General features: G+C 44.0%; 1 protein-coding gene across 3 annotated transcripts in view; it reads right to left on the bottom strand.

Annotated features, from left to right (window-relative positions):
- The window catches only part of LOC8029976 (metabotropic glutamate receptor 2), a 99345-nt gene extending 80236 nt beyond the window's left edge, over window positions 1–19109 (bottom strand). For 2 of the 3 annotated variants that reach the window (XM_040502309.1, XM_029985430.3), the window contains exons 1-2: window positions 17969–19015; window positions 10076–10234 (exon numbers count right to left, since the gene is read on the bottom strand). In XM_040502309.1, the coding sequence (XP_040358243.1) occupies window positions 10076–10234; window positions 17969–18961 (1152 nt within the window). In that variant the 5' untranslated portion in view covers window positions 18962–19015. Of the gene's footprint in view, window positions 1–10075; window positions 10235–17968 lie in introns of all 3 variants that reach the window. The other variant, XM_029985429.3, reaches the window with a different exon arrangement.
- Between the last annotated feature and the right edge of the window lie 412 nt (window positions 19110–19521).

Raw genomic sequence — 19521 nt, 5'->3', positions numbered from 1 at the left:
TCTTCACTGGTTGTCACGCATGATGGCCGGGAATGTCGACGCAACAGAGAACACCTGCGACCGACGAATGAAGATCTGATGACTTCCGATTACTTTGAGGAGCACCTGGAGGATTCCCCAGCCTGTGCCCTGACCAGCATTCAAGCTGCACCGGCTGCATTGACCCCAACAGTGCAGCATGATGATCCAGCCATCCAAACCACAGTCGCTACTTCAACGAGAACTCCGACCAGCTCCCCAGCTGCAGTCAACTCCGCAGCGAGAACAGAGGATGATCGGGCTAGTGAACTTGGACCACGTTTTGCTCGGACATCAACCCGAACTGTGCGGCGACCCCAAAGGCTAAGCTACGATCAGAACTTCCAGGAGCAAGCTTAACTGGCTTTTGAGTTATTCCTTTTTATATTTTGTGTTTTGTGTATTTTGTTTATTTTCGTATGTATTTCTTGTTGGTTTTCCATAGTCCAAAGAAAGGAAAATGTAACAGTCATGACACTAGCGCCACCGCCACACTGAGTGGTAGACGACAATAAAGACGAAGTGACTTGCTTCCTACCCGCTGAACCGGATGCCTCCCTGACTGATACAGGCGCGGCGCACGGTCGCGGACCCATGCGTAACCGAGTCCAGCGATTTCGGCAAAGCTTACACCGTTCGCACCATCCAAGCTCCGCGTGTGTCCCCAGCCTCTTTAAACCACCACCACACTCTGTGCAACCACTGCCTTTGACACGCTAGTACAGCAAAGAGCTGATTTTGTTAGGACCGACGTTAGAGGACCGTCGTTCAAGGAATAAACACGTCTCAAAAGACTATCTCTTGTTCCCATATATTTTCCCGCTAAATTTTGCGGGGAAACTTCACACTAAACGTAACGAGGAGACCTAATTCACTACTACTAGCGGTTTTTCCCGCTTGTAGTAGTGAGACACGTTTATTAGGCCAGAAAAAGAGAGTGAAAATGGGGAAAGGGAGCGCTTCGATGGCGCCTGGACGTCCTGGCGCATGGTACGCACACACTGAATACGCAGAGGGAAAAGTTGGATGTGCACCTCCAGGCCCGGCTCAAGCGCAAAGTCTAATTAATTTCCCCGCTACATTTCGCGGGGAAATTAAAGGGTTTTTTAAGTCACATGACGTCGTTTTTTTTTTTGTTAAATTTAGCTGGACAACTGAATTCGCTTTTGATAAGTAGCGTCAATTTCCCTGCTAAATTTAGGGAGGGGGGATGCACAGACGAACGGGCAGCATTTCGTTATTGGGGCTTCGTTAAGAAATGCTTTTAAACGCTTTTTCTTTGAGAAAATAAACAATGTGCCTCCGAATGCATCGTCCTCAGAGATACGTAGTGTTAACGGGTCGCACCAGATACCGAAGCTCCAAATCTTGCCGTCCTCGGGTTCAAGAAGTTGTAAGAGATTTCCGAAAATTTTCAAAGGGAAAACGGCGGCCGACGATGGGTACCAATGTGTGCAGAATGGCGTCGGCTACTGGAAACGAGCCCAATTTCTTCAGTGAACGTTTCTGAAAATCACTTATAACTCTCGGATCGAGTAACGGCAGGCTGTTAACTTTTGGCAAGTGGTCCGGACATCTCGGACTACATTTCGGTGGAGACTGAGCGCTAGGCGTTGCGTAGTATATTCTTGCGAAAAGAGCAACACAAACGATTTACCTTTTTTTTTTTTTTTCTGGGATTTCCGGAACATTTTTGATGAAATGTTCCAGAAATCGCAGAAATGAAATTTTTGACTCTGTTAAATGCTACAATTTTTATCGGTGTGACAGAACAGATAGGCGTGTGGGAGGTGTTTTAATCGCAGTGAATAAAGCCATTGAATGTTATCACGTGAATATTGTTTCCCCGTTGGAGCTTGTTTGCGTACGCCTACAGTGCGCTTATAGAAATATTATTTTGTGCGTTTGTTACCGTCCTCCCAACGCTCCTGCAAATTTTTGCTCGGATTTGCGTGATGCTTTAAATATGATTTGTTCAAGGTTCCCCCTTGCACCCATTTTTTTACTAGGTGATTTTAATCTTCCCTTGATCAACTGGTCTGGACCGTTTCCCGCTGCATCTAGTAGCTCTCCTGATACTCGGATTTCATTCGTCTCTGTTCTGATTTTTCTTTTTTCCAATGTGTCACTGAGCCTACTCGGATTACTGATGCGACAGCCAATGTGCTAGACCTTATTCTTACAACTGACCATAATCTCGCTTCTTCTATAACTTATTTACCGGGCATTAGCGACCATGCTATTTTGCATTTCAGCCTGCAAGCTTCCTCGCATGTTGCTAAAAATCTACCTAACACTTTCTCAATTATAGCAAAGCAAACTTCGCTGCAATAAATAACGAGTTGGCTTGCTTTCTTGACGAATTTCTGCCTGCGTTGTCAGATCGCACGATTGAGACTAATTGGAACATGTTTAAAAACAAAGTAGATTCTCTAATTACTTTATTCATTCCGTGTAGGAATATCGTATCTAACCACGTGTCTCCCTGGTTTAATGTAACTCTTAAACGCCTTGCTAATAAGAAAAAACGCCTCTTCCGCGCTGCAAAGTTGTCTGGCCTCGCTGAGCGCTGGGAGCTTTATAAATCTGTTGTCAATGCTTATAAGGCAGCCATCAAGCAAGCAAAACTGACTTTTTTTAATGTTACCCTTCCTTCAATGTTAGCAAATAGCCCTAAACAATTTTGGAGTGTTATGAACGGGCCTAAAGGAATGGCTGTACCGCTCACTGATGTTGAGGGTGTTGACATTCCGAAAGCTCAACGTGCATCCATTCTGAACGACGTCTTTGTTAACGCGTTTACTGATAATGATGGTTTATTAGATTATCCTATTTTTCCAGATTATGCATTCTTTCCCATGAATCCGCTTGCTTTTGATTACGACGGGATTGTAAAGTTGATTGATAATTTGAAAATTTCTTCCTCGTGTGGTGTTGACAACATTACCTCTAAATTTCTTAAGAATACTAAACATTACATGTCAATTTTTCTTACAAAAATTTTTGAGCAGTCACTCAACCTTGGTGTCTTACCGGATGATTGGAAAAAAGGAAAGGTGGTTCCACTTCACAAGACAGGTAACAAACATAATCCTCTTAATTACAGACCCATTTCGTTAACCAGCACCCCCTGCAAACTTTTAGAGCACATTATTTATTCTTACTTAGTTAATTTCTTAGATTCAAATTCTTTCTTTTCACCCTCACAACATGGTTTTCGCAAATCTCTTCCTTGTGAGACTCAGCTTCTGTCCTTCACTAATGACCTACTTTCCATTCTTGCCCGTGGGTCCCAGGTTGACTGTGTGTTTCTTGATTTCGCCAAAGCTTTTGATAAAGTTTCTCATAAATTATTACTTTTTAAAGTTAGCAAACTTAACATTGATCCTAATGTTTTGTCGTGGATTACATGTTTCCTAACTAATCGATCTCAATATGTTTGTGCGAATGAAACTAATTCTTCCCTTAGTCCTGTTACCTCTGGTGTCCCACAAGGTTCCCTTTTAGGACCTCTTTTGTTCCTTATTCATACAAATGACTTACCACTGTGTGTATCATCCTCAATAAGTTTATTTGCCGATGACTGTGTAATTTACCGTGAAATAACTAACGATTCTGACGCAACACTACTTCAATGTGACCTGTGTGCTGTATCCGAATGGTGTAACTTATGGAAAATGACTCTTAACACTAACAAATTCAAATCCATGAGGGTCTCCCATCGGAACACCTCCCCATCACCATAATCAATTTCTAACAACCTACTGGAATCTGTGACGCCTTACAAATATATTGGTGTTCACATTACTTCTAACGTTTCATGGAAATTACATACTGATCATATTATCGCTAACGCTAACTCCATGCTTGAATATCTGAAAAGAAACTTCTCTTTAGCCCCAATATCATTAAAATTGCTTCTGTACAGAACTCTAGTTCGTTCAAAATTAGAGTATGCCTGATCAATCTGGGACCCCGGTCACACAACGCTTGTGACTAACGTTGAAGCTGTTCAAAATCGTGGAGTACGTTTTATCTATTCTATCATCGCACCGCTAGCGTATCATCTATGAAAACCTCATTGTCCCTGCCTCTTCTTTCCTTACGGCGAAAAAATATCTCGTCTATGCCTTTTCAACAAAATTTATCACTTCAACGCTTCACTAAAAGATAAGTTATTCCTTAACCCCGCATATATCTCTTCACGCATTGATCATCGTCTCAAGGTCGGCATTCCTTACTGTGAGACATCAGCATGCAACGACTCCTTCATACCAAGAACATCTTCTGAGTGGAACCACCTTCAAGCATCTTTAGCAGCAATCCCATCACTTGATTTATTTAAAAAAGCGCTTACTAATCACTTTTGTTAATATTTTGTCGAATTGATTGTGTTTTAATCACTGCCTTTTACGTTTGTATTTTCTTTTGAGTGAATTCTTATATGCCCCACCCCCTCTGTAATGCCCTATGGGCCCTGAGGGTATTGTAATAAATAAATAAATAAATAAATTACGTTTTTGGTCTAATCACACCCGCGCTACAAAAAATGCTGCCCAACTTTGACCAGTTCAAACTACTGTATTTATTTCACTAACGTTCTCACTGCCCGCGAACATGGTCCCCGCCCCTATTTCCCCGCAGAACACAAAGTGAGACTTATAATTTCCAGAGAGAGGGCTTATGTGGAGATCTTAAATACAAAGCGGTGAGGACATGGAGAGTACAAAAATACGAAGAGGGCAAGCGCTTGTCCTCCTCTGATCAGTGTACTGTCCTTGTCCTGCGCGCTTTTGTATTTAAGATGTTACCCAACTAGCCTAACAGTTAATGTTAATTAGGTGAAGGTAATGAAAACCCAGATAATACTGTTTTCTTAAAATGCGATGTGTCCTCCATACCGCAGATATGAAGTATCAAGCTCCCCACTACATTGTCACATCGCATGCGTAAGAATGATACATGTGTGCGCCTTCCTTTTCCGTCCCCCTTCCGTTGATCACTATAGCGGGATACAGACTCGTACTGCGAGCTAGAGGATATAATCGTTAAGAAACATAACACATACCCTTCAAGAATATACAATATATATTAATAGAGGCCATTGTTTATTCATCTTTATTTTAACAAAGTACTTAATCCAAAATTGTATACCTGGGCATTTGGCTGGAAGGCTTGCTAGTTTGTTGCAAAGTTTAACGCGACGTTTCTACAAGCTCACCCTAAAATATGTCAGTGTCTCGCCATTGCACAAGAGCACTCGCAGAACGCGTAGTTGCGGGTATGAAGGAAGTTGGGCAAATGGCAAGGTAAAACTAACATTTTTGCTAAAAAAATATGAATGCAATGTCAGGCTGTGTAGAAGATTAACATGTGACATCATGCTGATTTTCGACAGATAAATTTGATTTTCAATAGGAGGATTATTACATCAAAGGCACTCTTTGGAGTACATTACATAAGGGGGTAAAGGTCCTAATCTACGCATGAAGCAAACTATAAAACATTATATTTTACGTATTCAGTATGTAGAATAAATGCATCAGAACACTTAAAGGAATACCAACAATAGAGAAAAATAACCAGGAAAAGCATATATTCCAAAACACACAAAAACACATCGGCAAGACGACACTTCGGGAAGACGGTATTCGTGCAACTAACTCCCTCTCTTGCTCAGGAAAATCGCTTTGAAGTAAGGTGAGAGTCTCTGCACATCTAAACGCCAAAATAACAAATACACAGCACCCAGAATAAGTTTTTACATTCCAACGCATTGCGTCAAGATTAAGCAAGAGCACCGCCAATAACCCAAAAGAAAAACAAACCGATGTACAATGAATAAACGTCAAAACAGTGACAAATAACAAATGGCTTAATTCAAGATGCTCTTCACATTTTATTTTATAGGAATGGAGTTTGTCTCCGATTTTGTTTCTGTATGTCCTGGTGCTGCGACCATTGATGCACATTGGAAGGGGCGAAAAGGAAAATTATAACGTGCGTAATTTGGAGCTGGATTATAGATGTTTGCAGAAGGTTTGCCTAGAAATTTATGGCCTGTTCACAACGCCATGAGATATAGACTGGCCAACCGATGACGGTTTTCGAGATAATGCATTTGATTTCCATTCCGCTTTTTCAGTTCGATTTTCAATGACGTGACGCTAGTAAATAGAGAATTGACGAGCAATAAAACGGACGGCTTTATTTTGAACAAATTTCAATTTGTGAGCAAGGCATTCTCATGCCACCAGACAAAATTAGCGTATTTTAGTTTGAAAATCTGGTGTTTGATCATGCATTTAATTTAGTCAAGAATGTATGGCTTAATACGAAGATGAGATAGCTTTAAAAAAAGTGGGAAATAGCATCATGTTTTGTCAAAATCGACGAAGATGTCGTCGGTCTAGTTATTTTCTTTAGTGCTCATTTGAAGAATAGCAATGACCCCGAATAGCTAGATAACACATGAGTGTTCTTCTACAGTTTATCAAACGGAAACTTAAATCAATCGGGATGAGCTAGATTAAGATTATATATGGCGTGTATACCACGAGTTTGCAAGGCACCATGGTGAGATATATTGTTCTAAGGTCGGAAGGATTTTACGAGAGCCTGGTTTTAAGTTTAAAGCGCCGTTCACACTCTTGCGACTGAGCAAAACCGAGAGAGACCAGACCGGTTTTTAAGCCTTTTGCGACTTCTTAGGACGCGACGCGCGGCAGCGGAGCTGGTCCTAAGAGATCGCGAGAGGCTTAAAAACCGGTCTGGTCTCTCTCGGTCGTGCTCGGTTGCAAGAGTGCGAACAGGCCTTAAGTGTAGTTAGAGCATGATACCTATCATTTGGTACAATGCGAGTGTCGAGGCTTTGCTGGAAACATAATGAGATAATAGTATATATCAACGTTCTTGTTATTTGAAAAAGAAAACAGCAGCACATTTCTTTGGTAGTGTATATTTCAGGCAAATAAACGTCTGTAACGATTAGTAATGTTACGAATAATAACAAACAATAATAAGAAAACGCTAGAATACATTCATATTATATATCTCCAACATGCGAATAACAGGAACGGCAACAAATCTTGATGATATTAAAATAAAATGACAATTCTTTGAAATTTGCTATTATATCGTGTTCTCATTGCAATACACTATTCACATGAAAATAAGATCTAACTGCCAACCAGAAACCTTCTGCAATCATGCTTAAAACTAGGATACGTTTTATTAAAATCTATGTCTAAATACGTTCTATTTCGAGTTATAGTAGAAAAGTTGACGTTTATCGTCCATAGTAATTCGTTCTTATGGCCGTCATCTTTGGCTTTGGGTTTATAATCGAGTGTGCACTCAAGACTTTCTGTTGGTCTGGTGGAGTCTATTTTTATTTATTAATTGTAAAAATTCAAAACGGCATACCTGGTCTGCCTTAAGAGTATTATGTATGATGAAGGGTGACAGTGTTCTTACATTTCTGATATCACCTTTATAATTTTCACATATAATTTTCATGAGTTAATTTTCACAAGAGTTAATAATTTGTTTTCAATATCTAGAACAAATTTGTCCTTGATGTCACTGATTGTTCCGCAGACTTATTCTTCCAAAAATCGCATGGTATCTGCGTTATTATTTGATGCTTCTTAAAGCAAAAACTCGCCTGCTTATCATTGATAATGCGGTCAAAACGCCTTGAGAATGCAGGAAGAACTGAAATCCACCTATAATTATTAGTACTTTTCTTTCTTCCTCCGTTACACACAGGGGCAACCTTGGCTATTTTTAATTATTTGGGTAACTCAAAAGACTGAACACTATAATAATTAAATAGACGAGATGGATTTTTTTTATCCTGCCAACGGTCTGCTATATACGAAATAATCTATTTCATCAAGACTAGCGGCGACAACACTTTTAAAGTTTCCAATACATTTTTTAAAAAATTTGTTTAAAATCTATTTGCCACTGTATAAATAAGCAGGATGGACTGTAGCTGACTTATCGCGGGCACATCGTTATCCGAGCTGACATTTTTTCCCGTGTACGTGCTTGTGTTAATATTATGGGGATTTACTTCGGCTAACAACACGCCAGAACTTCTTTGAGTTGGATCAAGAAGCATCTGGTAATCCCTGACTACATTTTTTCTAAGCATTTCTCCCTTTATGCTTGCACGTATTTAAAACAGTGTGGCAACTAGTCCAGCGCCGGGAGGAATTAATAATCTTGGATTACTGAAACAGCTGTTTTAGGGGCGAAGCTCCTTAGGGTCTAGCCTTGTCCGGCGTCCGTGCTCGCATCGATTGCCATCCCATCTGTCTTCTTAAAAAACGAAAAAAAAATGTTTGCGCAGTCGACAGGATTCGAACCTGTGCGGGGAGACCCCAATGGATTTCTAGTCCATGCCTTAACCACTCGGCCACGACTGCGGGTCGAGTAGGGGCCTCTGAGATGTGGTAGTAACTCAAGAGCTGGGGTTACCAAACGCAACCCGGAACTCAGCACTACCTATGAGCAATAAAAAAAAATCAGCACCATCAGCGCTACCTATGAACAATAAAATCAGTGTCATCAGCACCACCAGAGCTTCGCCCCAATCAACATCATTCAGCACGTGGAGATATTGTGATATTTTTCTTTTAAATTCAGGAGTGTTTTCATGCATGGAGTGAACCATGGAGAGTCTGGATTTTATGTTATGGAAAAGGTGGGAATGTTACGCAACCACAATTTCTAGAGTTGGCTTTTATCGGGGTTCAGTTTTCATCCCCAGAAAGTAATCCTCGGTTATGCTTGTAATCTATATGAAATTCAGACAGAGTTCTATTTATGTCTAATGTTTTCGAGAGGAGAGTCACGCATTCTCTTGTGTAGGATGTATTAATATAAGTGGCCACACTGCAGTAATCTCGTCTGATCTCGTATACTGAGGATGCAAAGTAAGAAATATGTCTAAGATTATGTTATTTTTTGTGTGTTGAGAAACTATCTGGTTAAATCATGAGTAAACAGTGCGCAGGTAGACATTACACTAAACTGGGTTAGCGATTAGCATTGAGTAGAAAACTGTATCAACTGATGCTGGGAAAGAATAGACCGCCGACAAGGATGAGCGACGCTTTTGTTCACTCGTCTTTTTCGCCGAAACTTCTACAACTAAGCGCCATTTTTTTGCTACTTCGGGACCCCTTTCGATGTATACCGACGGCACAGAGCGCTAAATGCACCAGCCGGAGACATGTGCCAACCGCAAACGCTGTAGATACCAGGAATTGGCTTTATGGGTGTTCTATACTCCTTTCCCCCTTAAGCTGAGACTACGGTGAGAGCTGCGTGCCCGCCGGACCAATCAGCCGCCTCCCTCTTATAACTTGACCCGGCCCTCCGAGCGTGAATACGGCTGGGAGCGTGATGACGTGGCGAGAGAAAGGCGCATGACTGGATCAACGAGGACGCAGCTTACACCGCAGTCTCAGCTTAGGGGTGAACGAAGTAAAGGAAAAAGTGTGCACAGAAGTTTCTCCGTGTGATTCCGATGATGAGTGTGACTCATCTGGCCCTTTCTGTAGTGTGGCTATATGCAGATGCGGAGCTATTTTTGCGTTAAATTAATCTCAATTTAAAACCTTACCTTCTTGAACATGGGGAACATATATAAAATTTCAATGTCATAATCTTTTTTACAAAAAAGAAGACTTTAAGCGGGAAATAAAGTAGTTTTCGAAATCGTCTTTTTATGGATCAAACTTAGTCCACGCGCTCTAAGCATTCTAAGGATCAAAGAATTACTATCATGCGTGGCCTTTCCACTATTAAACGAGCAACCAAGTATCGTGACATGTCTCTTGTTCATATATATTTCAGAAAAGGGCCGTATCGCGATGTTCGGTAGCGTTGTTAATACAAAAAAAAGGTCGCGCATTTTCGTAATTTTGAGCTTTTGTTAAGAAGCTTAGAACGTTTAGATATAATTATCGTCATTAAAACGTAGAACCCGAAGTCCTCTTGGGTACCCTTTTAATGCCGGTATGCTTGTCTTAGCGGAGATCACCTGAAACTCGGGCAGCCTGCACTGAAACTTCTCCTCCCAGTATTCCGGGAACCAGGGGTCAAGCACATTGTTGTCAGGCGTCAGCTGGTTGAAGTACTGGTCGAACCCCTGCAGCGACTGCACCATGGGGGACACGGTGATGGCACCTTCGACGATCTCCTGAAATACAGTGCGCGGAGGGGTTCTTTAGACTTCGGCAGCAGCTATCGCTGATTTGATTAAAACATCACTATTGCTCTTCGAACGTTATTTCTTATTGAAAACACCAAACGTGACAAGAGCAACTATTTTTGGCAGTCAAGTTATGGTGCCCCCTTGTTCTTCATTTAACAGAAACATGTCCCACTGCTGATACCTACAAATCTATATACAAACCTATCTGGATTTGGTTTCACTTTTCGTGCTCACAGAAAGTGGCAAATACGATCAGAAATATTCGCAGCCGCTAGAAAGGGTTTTCTTATCAAGCATTCTGAAATTCTAACAAGCTTTGAAGCTAATTGTATCAGAATTAAAATGCCTTCGGTGTTTATTGCTGTCGGTGAGCATTGTAAGCCGCCAAACGTTTCCTGAAAACCCTAACTTATTCCTGCATAAAAGTTGCACTTCTTATTTCTAGTGATTTTAAATACGGTCAACTTTCGTTAATGTGGACACGTTAATACGGATACCCCGTTATATGGACACACTTCTCGGGGACAAACTGGTAAAATATATGCATTTTTGTCTTTTTATGCTAGACAACTCCCATTATGAACGACTTTTTGCGGAAATGAAGCTGTCCATATTAACGAGGCATCACTGTATTTTGAAATCCGGTAGCTTGATTCGCCTTCATATTATAAGTTTTTTTTGAGCAGCGAAAACACTTCTCGTTTACTTCATGGTTCAAGTACGATAAGCGTCCCTCAGTATGAAAATATAAAGCTTTATGTTTTTATACTACGTGACAGTTGTTTACTGATAGAAAAAAGTTATAGGCTTTTAATCGTAACTTTCATTATGCATGACAACCAATAAAAAAAGGCTTCTTTTCTACAAACGCGATTGTGAAACCGTAATTTCGCGTTATAGAGATTTGAAGTGTTTAATTTTGTTCTCTTTACCCATCACTACTAAGAATTCTGCATTGTCACCAATGTAGTGCATACATCTATCACGATGGGCGAATTTGCAAACAAATGTTCATCAAAACATACGTTGTCGAAACAAAACTTACTCTATCAAAATCACTTTGACGAAAGCTTCTGATATAGTTCCGCGTTGTCGTCTTTCAGAAAAACCGTTTACTTCACTACGAAAGGCGTCGGATACTAATTTGCTTTCTAACTTCTTCAACCAAAGACATGTCACGCAGATAACATTCTATCTTCCGAAAAAAGCATTGTACCAGGATTAGGGCCTGATGCAGTGTTGCGACCATAATAATTTTTAATTGACATAAACAACCTCCAGAGTTAGTTTAACTCGGTTGTCATTTAAATATACGGCATAATATATTTGGTTTTAAGAACATAATGTATCTAGGGTGGCACAAGCGGACCTTCCGCTGTAAGACGAGCCGGAGAAATGGGTGCCTGCACATAGAAAGCTCGAACTTTCATCGAATGTACACTGAGTTGGGCAGCTTCACAGTGTGACATTTCAAAGCGTAGCTCCCTAAACAAAAAAAAAAAAAGAAAGAAAAAAAAAGAAAGAAAATAGAGCAAACAATTTGCTAAAGTCAAGGTTTTGTTCTCTATAAATCATTTCATTGTTTATGAACAAGCAGAAATCTTATTTATTCACTCAAAGACCATAAAAAAAAAACATAAAAAAGACAGCGACAGCTCAGGTATGACGTCGGAGCCGCTAAGCTGTAATTTTGTAGCAGATGGACTGAATGAACGGTAAAGGTGCGAGGGCGCACCATAGAGTCCGCATGGGCTTTTCGTATTAAACCTAGTAACACAATGGACGAAAATTCCATAGAGTTTTGGAACCAATGAGGGTGTATTAATAGTGAGCATTTCGTTAACCTTTTCAACAATTTTATTGGACACGAACTAGAAGTGCCTTGTGGTAGTAGAGGAACACTTTGAAAGTCGCGCGTCCAAGTTTGAAATCCAGGGAACGACGAAACTGCAAGTGTATGTAGTAACCGTTCCCCGTCGTTGGTGTGGCTGCTCGAACGTCTTATACAATATTATTGGACACAAACTGGCACGACCTTGTGGCTACTGAAGAACACTTTTCAAATCGCGCGCTCGAGTTTCAAGCGTGCAGCTCCACCTGACTTCACGCCCGAAAAGTTTCGCCGGCTTAACACCTACCTAGCTTCATTCGTCTTATCGCCCGAGAACCTTTCTGACATAATTAGCGAAAAGGCATTGTTCTTATGGTTTCCATTATCAGCACGTCTGCATGTCACGTGACTCACTGTGTCACCTGACGTCATTAAAGCGGGAGACACATGCGCGACAAAGCTACCCGACCAGACGTGCAAAATTTCGAAAAAAAAGCTGCTCCGTCAGTTCGAGACACTCGCTTCGTTCCGTTCGCGTCGGAACACGCTTCGTTCCGTTCAGCTCCGCCCAGTCTCAGTGTTTTTCGACCGGATAGATGGATGAATGCTAATGACTGTATATATACCGGCGGTAGCTTGCGCCACCTAGCCTAGAAATCTAAAATATTCAACTCGCACTTCGTAGTCTTTTTTACTTCAGAACAAACAGGACACTGTTATACGTATTCCATTAAAGTGTGCATATGTGTCTGAAGATTTTACGTGATGTTACTTTTACAGCGAAGCTGTATATGGCTAGAGTTCTGTGAATTTTTCATGTGCGTCAACAAAAACTCGCCGCGCCCTCTCTTTGTCGTCGTTCCAAGCGCTTGCGCGCCTATAGTTTTCTTCCGCTCTTGCGGGGTAGCGTTCTTGTCGCGCGTGTCTACTTTCCGTGGGCCTATCTTCACGTGACAGCATGACGTTCGTGCCATCTGTTCTGCCATTGACCGCGGCCCTCGGACAGTCGGACGGCGGTGCGGCGAATATCTAGCAAGTTGGTCGCATCGCATGCCGGAACCGGACGGAGCCCTCGCCCGACCTTCCGGTGCGGCCAAACTGTCTTTTCCAACGGTCGTTCCGGCAGTTCGCACGTCGGATCGGAGAGTTTTGACGCGCATGTGTTTCGCGCTTAAGTCGCGCTGCGTTCCTGTGCAACGTGACCTGACATGATAATGTCACGTCATGGTGTCAGCTCACGCCTTTCAACAGGTGACGTGATGCGCGGCGTGATATCAGAGTCGTGTCAAGCGGCGGGACGTCAGCGGCGTGACGTCAATGGGAAACCTTTGGCGGAGTGTCGGAAATAACCCGCGTCGGTATGGAGCGCTGTTGTCGGCGCGAAACCCGGGAAGAGTCCCACTAACTGCTATCGCTGTAATGAAGTATTCGCGACTCCAGCAAAACGGACGCCGCCAAGCGGGAAAACCGGGAACCAGCCGGTCCAGGTCGCTCCGCGCTTCTCCGCGTCTCTGGTGGCTTTCGCGGACACGTGTTGTCGGCGCGGTGGCGACCAATGTAATTTGACGAAGGTCCGAAAATTTCTTAAGTTTTTCTGAGTGTTCATTAGTGTGGTGAAGCCTCAGATAGATTGCTTCCTTCCATCACGTGTTTGAAAGCCCGTTTACTCCACAACACACGGTCGCGTGCTTTCGATTTCTTGGATGGGGAGGAATCACGGAAAAACGTTTTGATTTCTTGTCTGTCTCGAATCACATTCAAAATGACGACTACTTTGTAACTGATAAGGGGTTTCTTTATAAGGATGTAGAACAGTGAACTGATGACGACAGACAAGGTGTTTCACTAGAGGGAACACCAATGTTGCAGTCAAGTGAATGGGAAGGTTCGATAGCTGCTTTTCTTGAGTTTGGTTGTGCTCGATTAGCTTCAAGTTTGAGCCAGCCACGCCGGCCGGTGCGTTGGCTATTCATCTTGGCTGCTTTTCGCCGAAAAAGCCTCCGGACCACCCTGAAGGAGTTGGGCTAGTTTCGCAATTACTTGATTCTGGAAAACATGCTCACTGCCTATGATTAATGAGGGAAATTATCTGCTTTCAAAAGGTGGGGGACGCGTCTCGCAAAGTTAGAAGCTCCCACGGCATTAGGATCTATCGCGCCTCCAATATTTATATTATACCCCCGTCGAAGAGTTCTAGGCTGTATAAACACACACACAACCCAATTTGTTTTTTTTTTTTTTTTTGGTGGCGGGAAACTCAACGAAGGATGCAATCGCCATCCGATACGCACGGAGTGCGCACGCGAGCAGCAATATACGTCTACATTGCTCAGGTTGACCGGCCACAAAAAATACTCATTTTATCCATTCAGGATTCGAAGTCAAGTTCAATGCAGAGAGGTTCTGAGTGAATCTCCGATAAAGACTCTCCTCAGTTGGTCCGCATACGTCTCCGTGCTACCGGCTGGAACCATTTGGCTAAGTTTAAGCATAGTATCTCTCTGTCTGTCAAATATACTTTTATTCAGCAGGTCACCCGATAGCTAGTCAACTAAGTTCATATTTCAGCCCGAAGAATATACTAATATCGCTTTAGTGGAACATAGTACGTAATATAATACATAACGGGCTCGTCAAAATGACTTCTCGATTGCTACTAAATCCTGAATAGAAATACGAGTATCAGCTGCTTAGTGAAGCGCCAGCGGGTTAACATGCTTTTTAGCTCGAGAAGCGCTTGCTTAATTTTCGTAATTTTCCTGCAGCCTGTGTTGTTGACCGAGCAGACGACTGGAGCTGTTTCTTAAACGCGGATACGCACAAAAGCTCAATTTCTCGGACAGATAAGTCGCATGGTGGAGGCATGCGAGTTAGCTAAAAATTACTCTCGGTGGAACAATTCTGTAGCCATCGCCGCTTTCCTTAGATGATCAAAATCAATTAGAGTATATTACCGTTTCTCCGGAGCCCATAGTTTCGGTTTTGAGCGAAGTCTCCGGAACGAAAGTTTGAGATGAAAAGAACAAAAAAACACCGGCAAAACAAAACTATGCTCGGCAAGCTTATGCGCACCGGCTACATTTAACCGTCTCAGTTCAAATGCCTATAAAATTGGGCATTAAACAAAAGAAAATATGTTAAACTGAATGCGCCACCCGTTCAGGCGGCCCGGCCGAGCCGACGCGACCTGGACCCAGCCGCCATGTTTGTTTGGTGGTGGCGCCCCGTATAGGTCGCTGGAGTCGCTAATAACGGACAAATTCTTCGCACAGAGCTTGTAGCTGCAATGAGCTACTCGAAGCCAAGTTTTATATGGCTGCGTCTCAGCGCATTTCATATTTGTGGCTAAAATAATTTTTGGACCTTTGTCCTTTATTGGACTTTATTGATTCAGTGCAGTGATTTACTTCCACTTAATTTATTGAGAAATTGAAGCACGAGCTTTGTAGAGCTCGCAAGTTTTCTTTTATTCTCATGGGCGTCACACGGCAATTTACCTAATGTTTACAAACTATGGCTTTCCTAAACTTGGTTTGATTTATTTGTTTTTACATCAGAATTGTAGTATGCCTCGAACTTTACACAAACACACGCTCGTTTACTATTCTAACCGAAACCGCTAAAGCGCAAAAGATGCCACCGGCGTGATCTAAAAAAAAGTGAAATCTAGGAAACAACCTAGACCCATAAAGACGATGCATTATGGGGAACTGGGTGTGGAAGTAGTCCACCAAATGACCCAGAACGAATCTCACAGTTGAGTCAAGACATTCAGGGCTTAGTCATTTTCCGGGGCTGACCGAGGGAGTGCTTCCGCTGTGCCTTGTCGAAGGAGCTACGCGAAGGCACACGGAGCGCGGGATTACCTCAGCTAAAGTCCTTTACTGAAAACGTGGAATGTTGTAATCTTAATATTTGTGTGTGGATCTAAGTAAATTGACAACAGTATAAGGCAACCTGGTTTCACTTGAGCATAAAATCAGTAATTGCTTCAATTTGGGGTAATTATTTTTTTGTTACACAATACGGTGGGGTTGGTTTTTAAACATTCAAGGTGCTTTGAAAGCAAACTCTGCCACATGTGAGAATGGCTGAAGAAGAGGCTTTCCGTGAGTGTTTCTTTAAGCGTATACATCACCTGGTTAGTTGCAGCGTGCTAATAATATTTGTGAGGTCAAGAAGCATTAGGCAGTTTAGCAGATTTACTGTTTACGGTCTCGCCGACCCTCGGACTCGCGCAGTTGTAAACCTTCTTTAAATATTTTAAAGCATGAAATGCTTTTTAACGCTACCCCCAACCCAAAACTTCGTCCGTACATTTTCCGCCAAACTTAGCGGGGAAAGTAGCGTCACGCAACGTCACGTGACCTATACACCTTGGGGAAAGTGACTGCACGAGACCTATATATGAACTAAGCTTCCCGGCTAAATTGAGCGGAAAAATTCAGGTGTTGTGGACAAAACATAAATTCAGTTTCCTCGCTAAATTTAGGGGCCAGTTGACGTCATGTAACCTACGCAGCAATTCGGTTACCCCCTGCATTTAGTAGAAAAACTGACGTCCTGTGACCTAGACACCGATCTAGGTTCCCCGCTAAATTTAGCGGAAAAAATCGGCGTCACGGGACCTCTACAACCCTTCAGTTTCCTCGCTAAATTTAGCCGGAAAATATGCGTCACGTGAGACACCAATCCTCACCCCATCCCCTCTCCTCCTTTCCCCTTCCTTTTCTCTCCCCATATCATAGCCTCCTCCTAGCCACACCTCCAAGATAACCATCCAGCACTTAATGTATTAAAGGTCGCTGCTATTTTTTCTTTCGGCGTATTTGTCAAGGGCGCAAATATGTATAAAAAAGCTTCATTTCGCACAACGTGTAAGCGTGCTTTATCAAATATGAGGTCGGCTATTCGAGCAGAGCAGACCCAGTCCGAATGCTTGGTACCTTCGAACTCTTGTCACTGCACTGCTAGTTTTTTTTAATTACTTTTTGTTGATTAGAGGAGAAAATTAAGGCCTATTAGTTTGACCTTTAAAAATATTAGCAATTATATTTTACCGGGTTTTGACATGTGAGATTTGAGAGAGCCTTGATGAAGTAATGGAATAAACTTGAGGAACCAAAATAAGGGCCAGCTTGCAGATTTTGTACCTAATATATATTTATAACTATCACGAAACATATAATAATCAAAGATGGGAGCTGCAAAGGAACACGGAGGAGTGGTGGCATTATAACACACCTTATCGGTAATCGAGAGAACCCACGATTAATACCCAATTTTGCCATATTTATATGTGTTCCCCAACTTGATTACATTGAAACGGTTACCAATCTGAGCATCTTTAAAAACGATATCTAGAAAAAATTGCTATTTCTATATATATGTAAAAAAATGAAAGACGTTCACAGCTCCCTTTAACGTCGAATTAGAGCGCAGCTCTCGAGGAAGAGGAGGGGAGGGTACGAAGAGGAGGGTAGGCCCCTCCTCTCCGCACCTTCATTGTCGGCCTCGTTGCGCCTTGTAGGGATACTTTTAACCAGTTTTTTGAGGAAGGTACAACCACGTCTGCTGTTTTGCCGGCATCAGTAAAGACATCGTTCTAGTAAATGGGAACACAGACCGCCGCCTCGACACGAGGAGCCGAAGCGCAGTAATCTCGCAGTGGAGTCGAAGCTCACGCACTCGATCGCACCCTCCACCATACTCCGTCTCATCTTACGACGGACGTCCCCAGCCGATTCAGCTCTTTAAACGTATCTTGCGGACACGCTGCCCACGCGTCGCTGCTCGCCCTCTGCGCATGCGCCGTACCTACCAGAGCGCCACGGCTGCGACGTGACGTCAAAGTTTCGTAGGTGGATAGGGATGGTGGTGGTTCTTACCTCGTGTCCCTGGGCGACGCTCTCGAGCCCGCTCCAGGCGTCCGATCCGATCCAGACGAAGCGGTCGCGCCTCCTCCAGGCGGCCCGCATGAGACTCCTGGCCGTGCGCTTGTCCGTGAAGACGACCACGACGCGGGCGTTGCTCTTGTGGGTCAGGCTCCGCAGCACGGCGTCGTAGTCGGCCTCGGCGAAGTGGTCTCCGGGAATGCTCTGCGGGTTGGACAGGCAGATGCGGTAGCGTGCCGCCAGCTCCTGCAGCTTGTCGTAGCCCTTGTTGCCGTAGTCCGTGTCCGAGTAGACGACGGACACGTAGGTCCAGCGGAAGGCGCGCAGCAGCTCCAGGATGGCGTGCGCCTGGTTCACGTCCGACGGCACGGTGCGGAAGAAGTAGCCGAACTTGTCCTTGTTGCTCAGCGTCGGGCTCGTGGACTGGTAGCTCACCTGGGGCACGCGGAACAAGCGCAGCAGGTTGGCCAGCTGGATGGACACGGCGCTCGACTGGCCGCCGATGACGCCGACGACGCGGTCGAAGGCGCCGCTCCGGTACGCGGGCGACGACCCGTCGGCGCACGAGAAGCCCATGCTGCTGCGCGCGATGAAGCCCTTGACGAAGTCCAGCGACTGCTCGAGGGCGTAGGCCGTCGAGTCGCACGAGTCGAGCGCCAGCACGCCCAGCGTGACGCCCGGCAGCAGCGCGCTGTCGTTGTTGATCTTCTGCAGCGTGTACAGGAGGGCCTCCAGCTGCTGCACGCCCTCGTCCTGGATGCGGCCGCACTCGTAGGTGGCGTTGCGCTCGTGCACCGGGAACAGCGCCCCCAGCAGGATGTCGCCGCTGAAGTTGGTCATCCGCTGGATGGGCCACTTGCCCGGCAGGGCCCGGGCCGGCCCGGGCAAGCGCCACACCAGGAGCGCCAGCGCCGCCGCCAGAGCCGTGGCCCCGACACGCCGCCCTGGAGAGCCGCAGCGCGAGAACGTCCGTCTACTTTCCCGCATGCCGCCGAGAACTCGCTCAAATCAAGAACGAGGTTTCCGGACCGCGGATCTCATATGTCCGACCCCGTCAGAAGACTTGCCAATCCATGGTCTAGCTCCGAGGAAGGTCCAGCAATAAAACAACACTCGGAAAGTCGGCGGCGAAGACACGTTATCTACTCCCCCGCGGGTACACACGGCTCGGATTTCGCGGCCCGCGTGCGTAAGGCGGCGATTTCTGGCCGACTTCCTTCTTAAGCTCACTCAAGGGGCGTCCGTTCGGAGGACCGTCGGAGAAGTCCTCGAAGAAGAAAAAGAGACCTTTTCCCTTGCTAGCCTCCAGCAAATTATCGACGACCGCCTATCGCCAGTTGGAAATCTTAAGTTATGGAAAGGAAAATTTACACGTTGAAGGACCTTGGTTAAATTTAATGCCTCCTTTTCTTTCGGGCTTACGCGAGTCTCAGTTAAATTTAATACGTTCGAAAACGTTGCGATTTACTTTTTAAATGTAACACAGCCCTTGAGTAGCGGTGATTAACGCACCTTACTTCGGCTCAATTGGATGAATTCGTGTATCA

This window comes from Ixodes scapularis, unplaced genomic scaffold, assembly GCF_016920785.2.
Source record: "Ixodes scapularis isolate PalLabHiFi unplaced genomic scaffold, ASM1692078v2 PGA_scaffold1__304_contigs__length_218370807, whole genome shotgun sequence".
NCBI classification, from domain to species: domain Eukaryota; kingdom Metazoa; phylum Arthropoda; class Arachnida; order Ixodida; family Ixodidae; genus Ixodes; species Ixodes scapularis.
The sequence above is the reverse complement of the archived record's forward strand: the minus strand, read 5'-3'. Positions and strand labels throughout refer to the sequence as shown.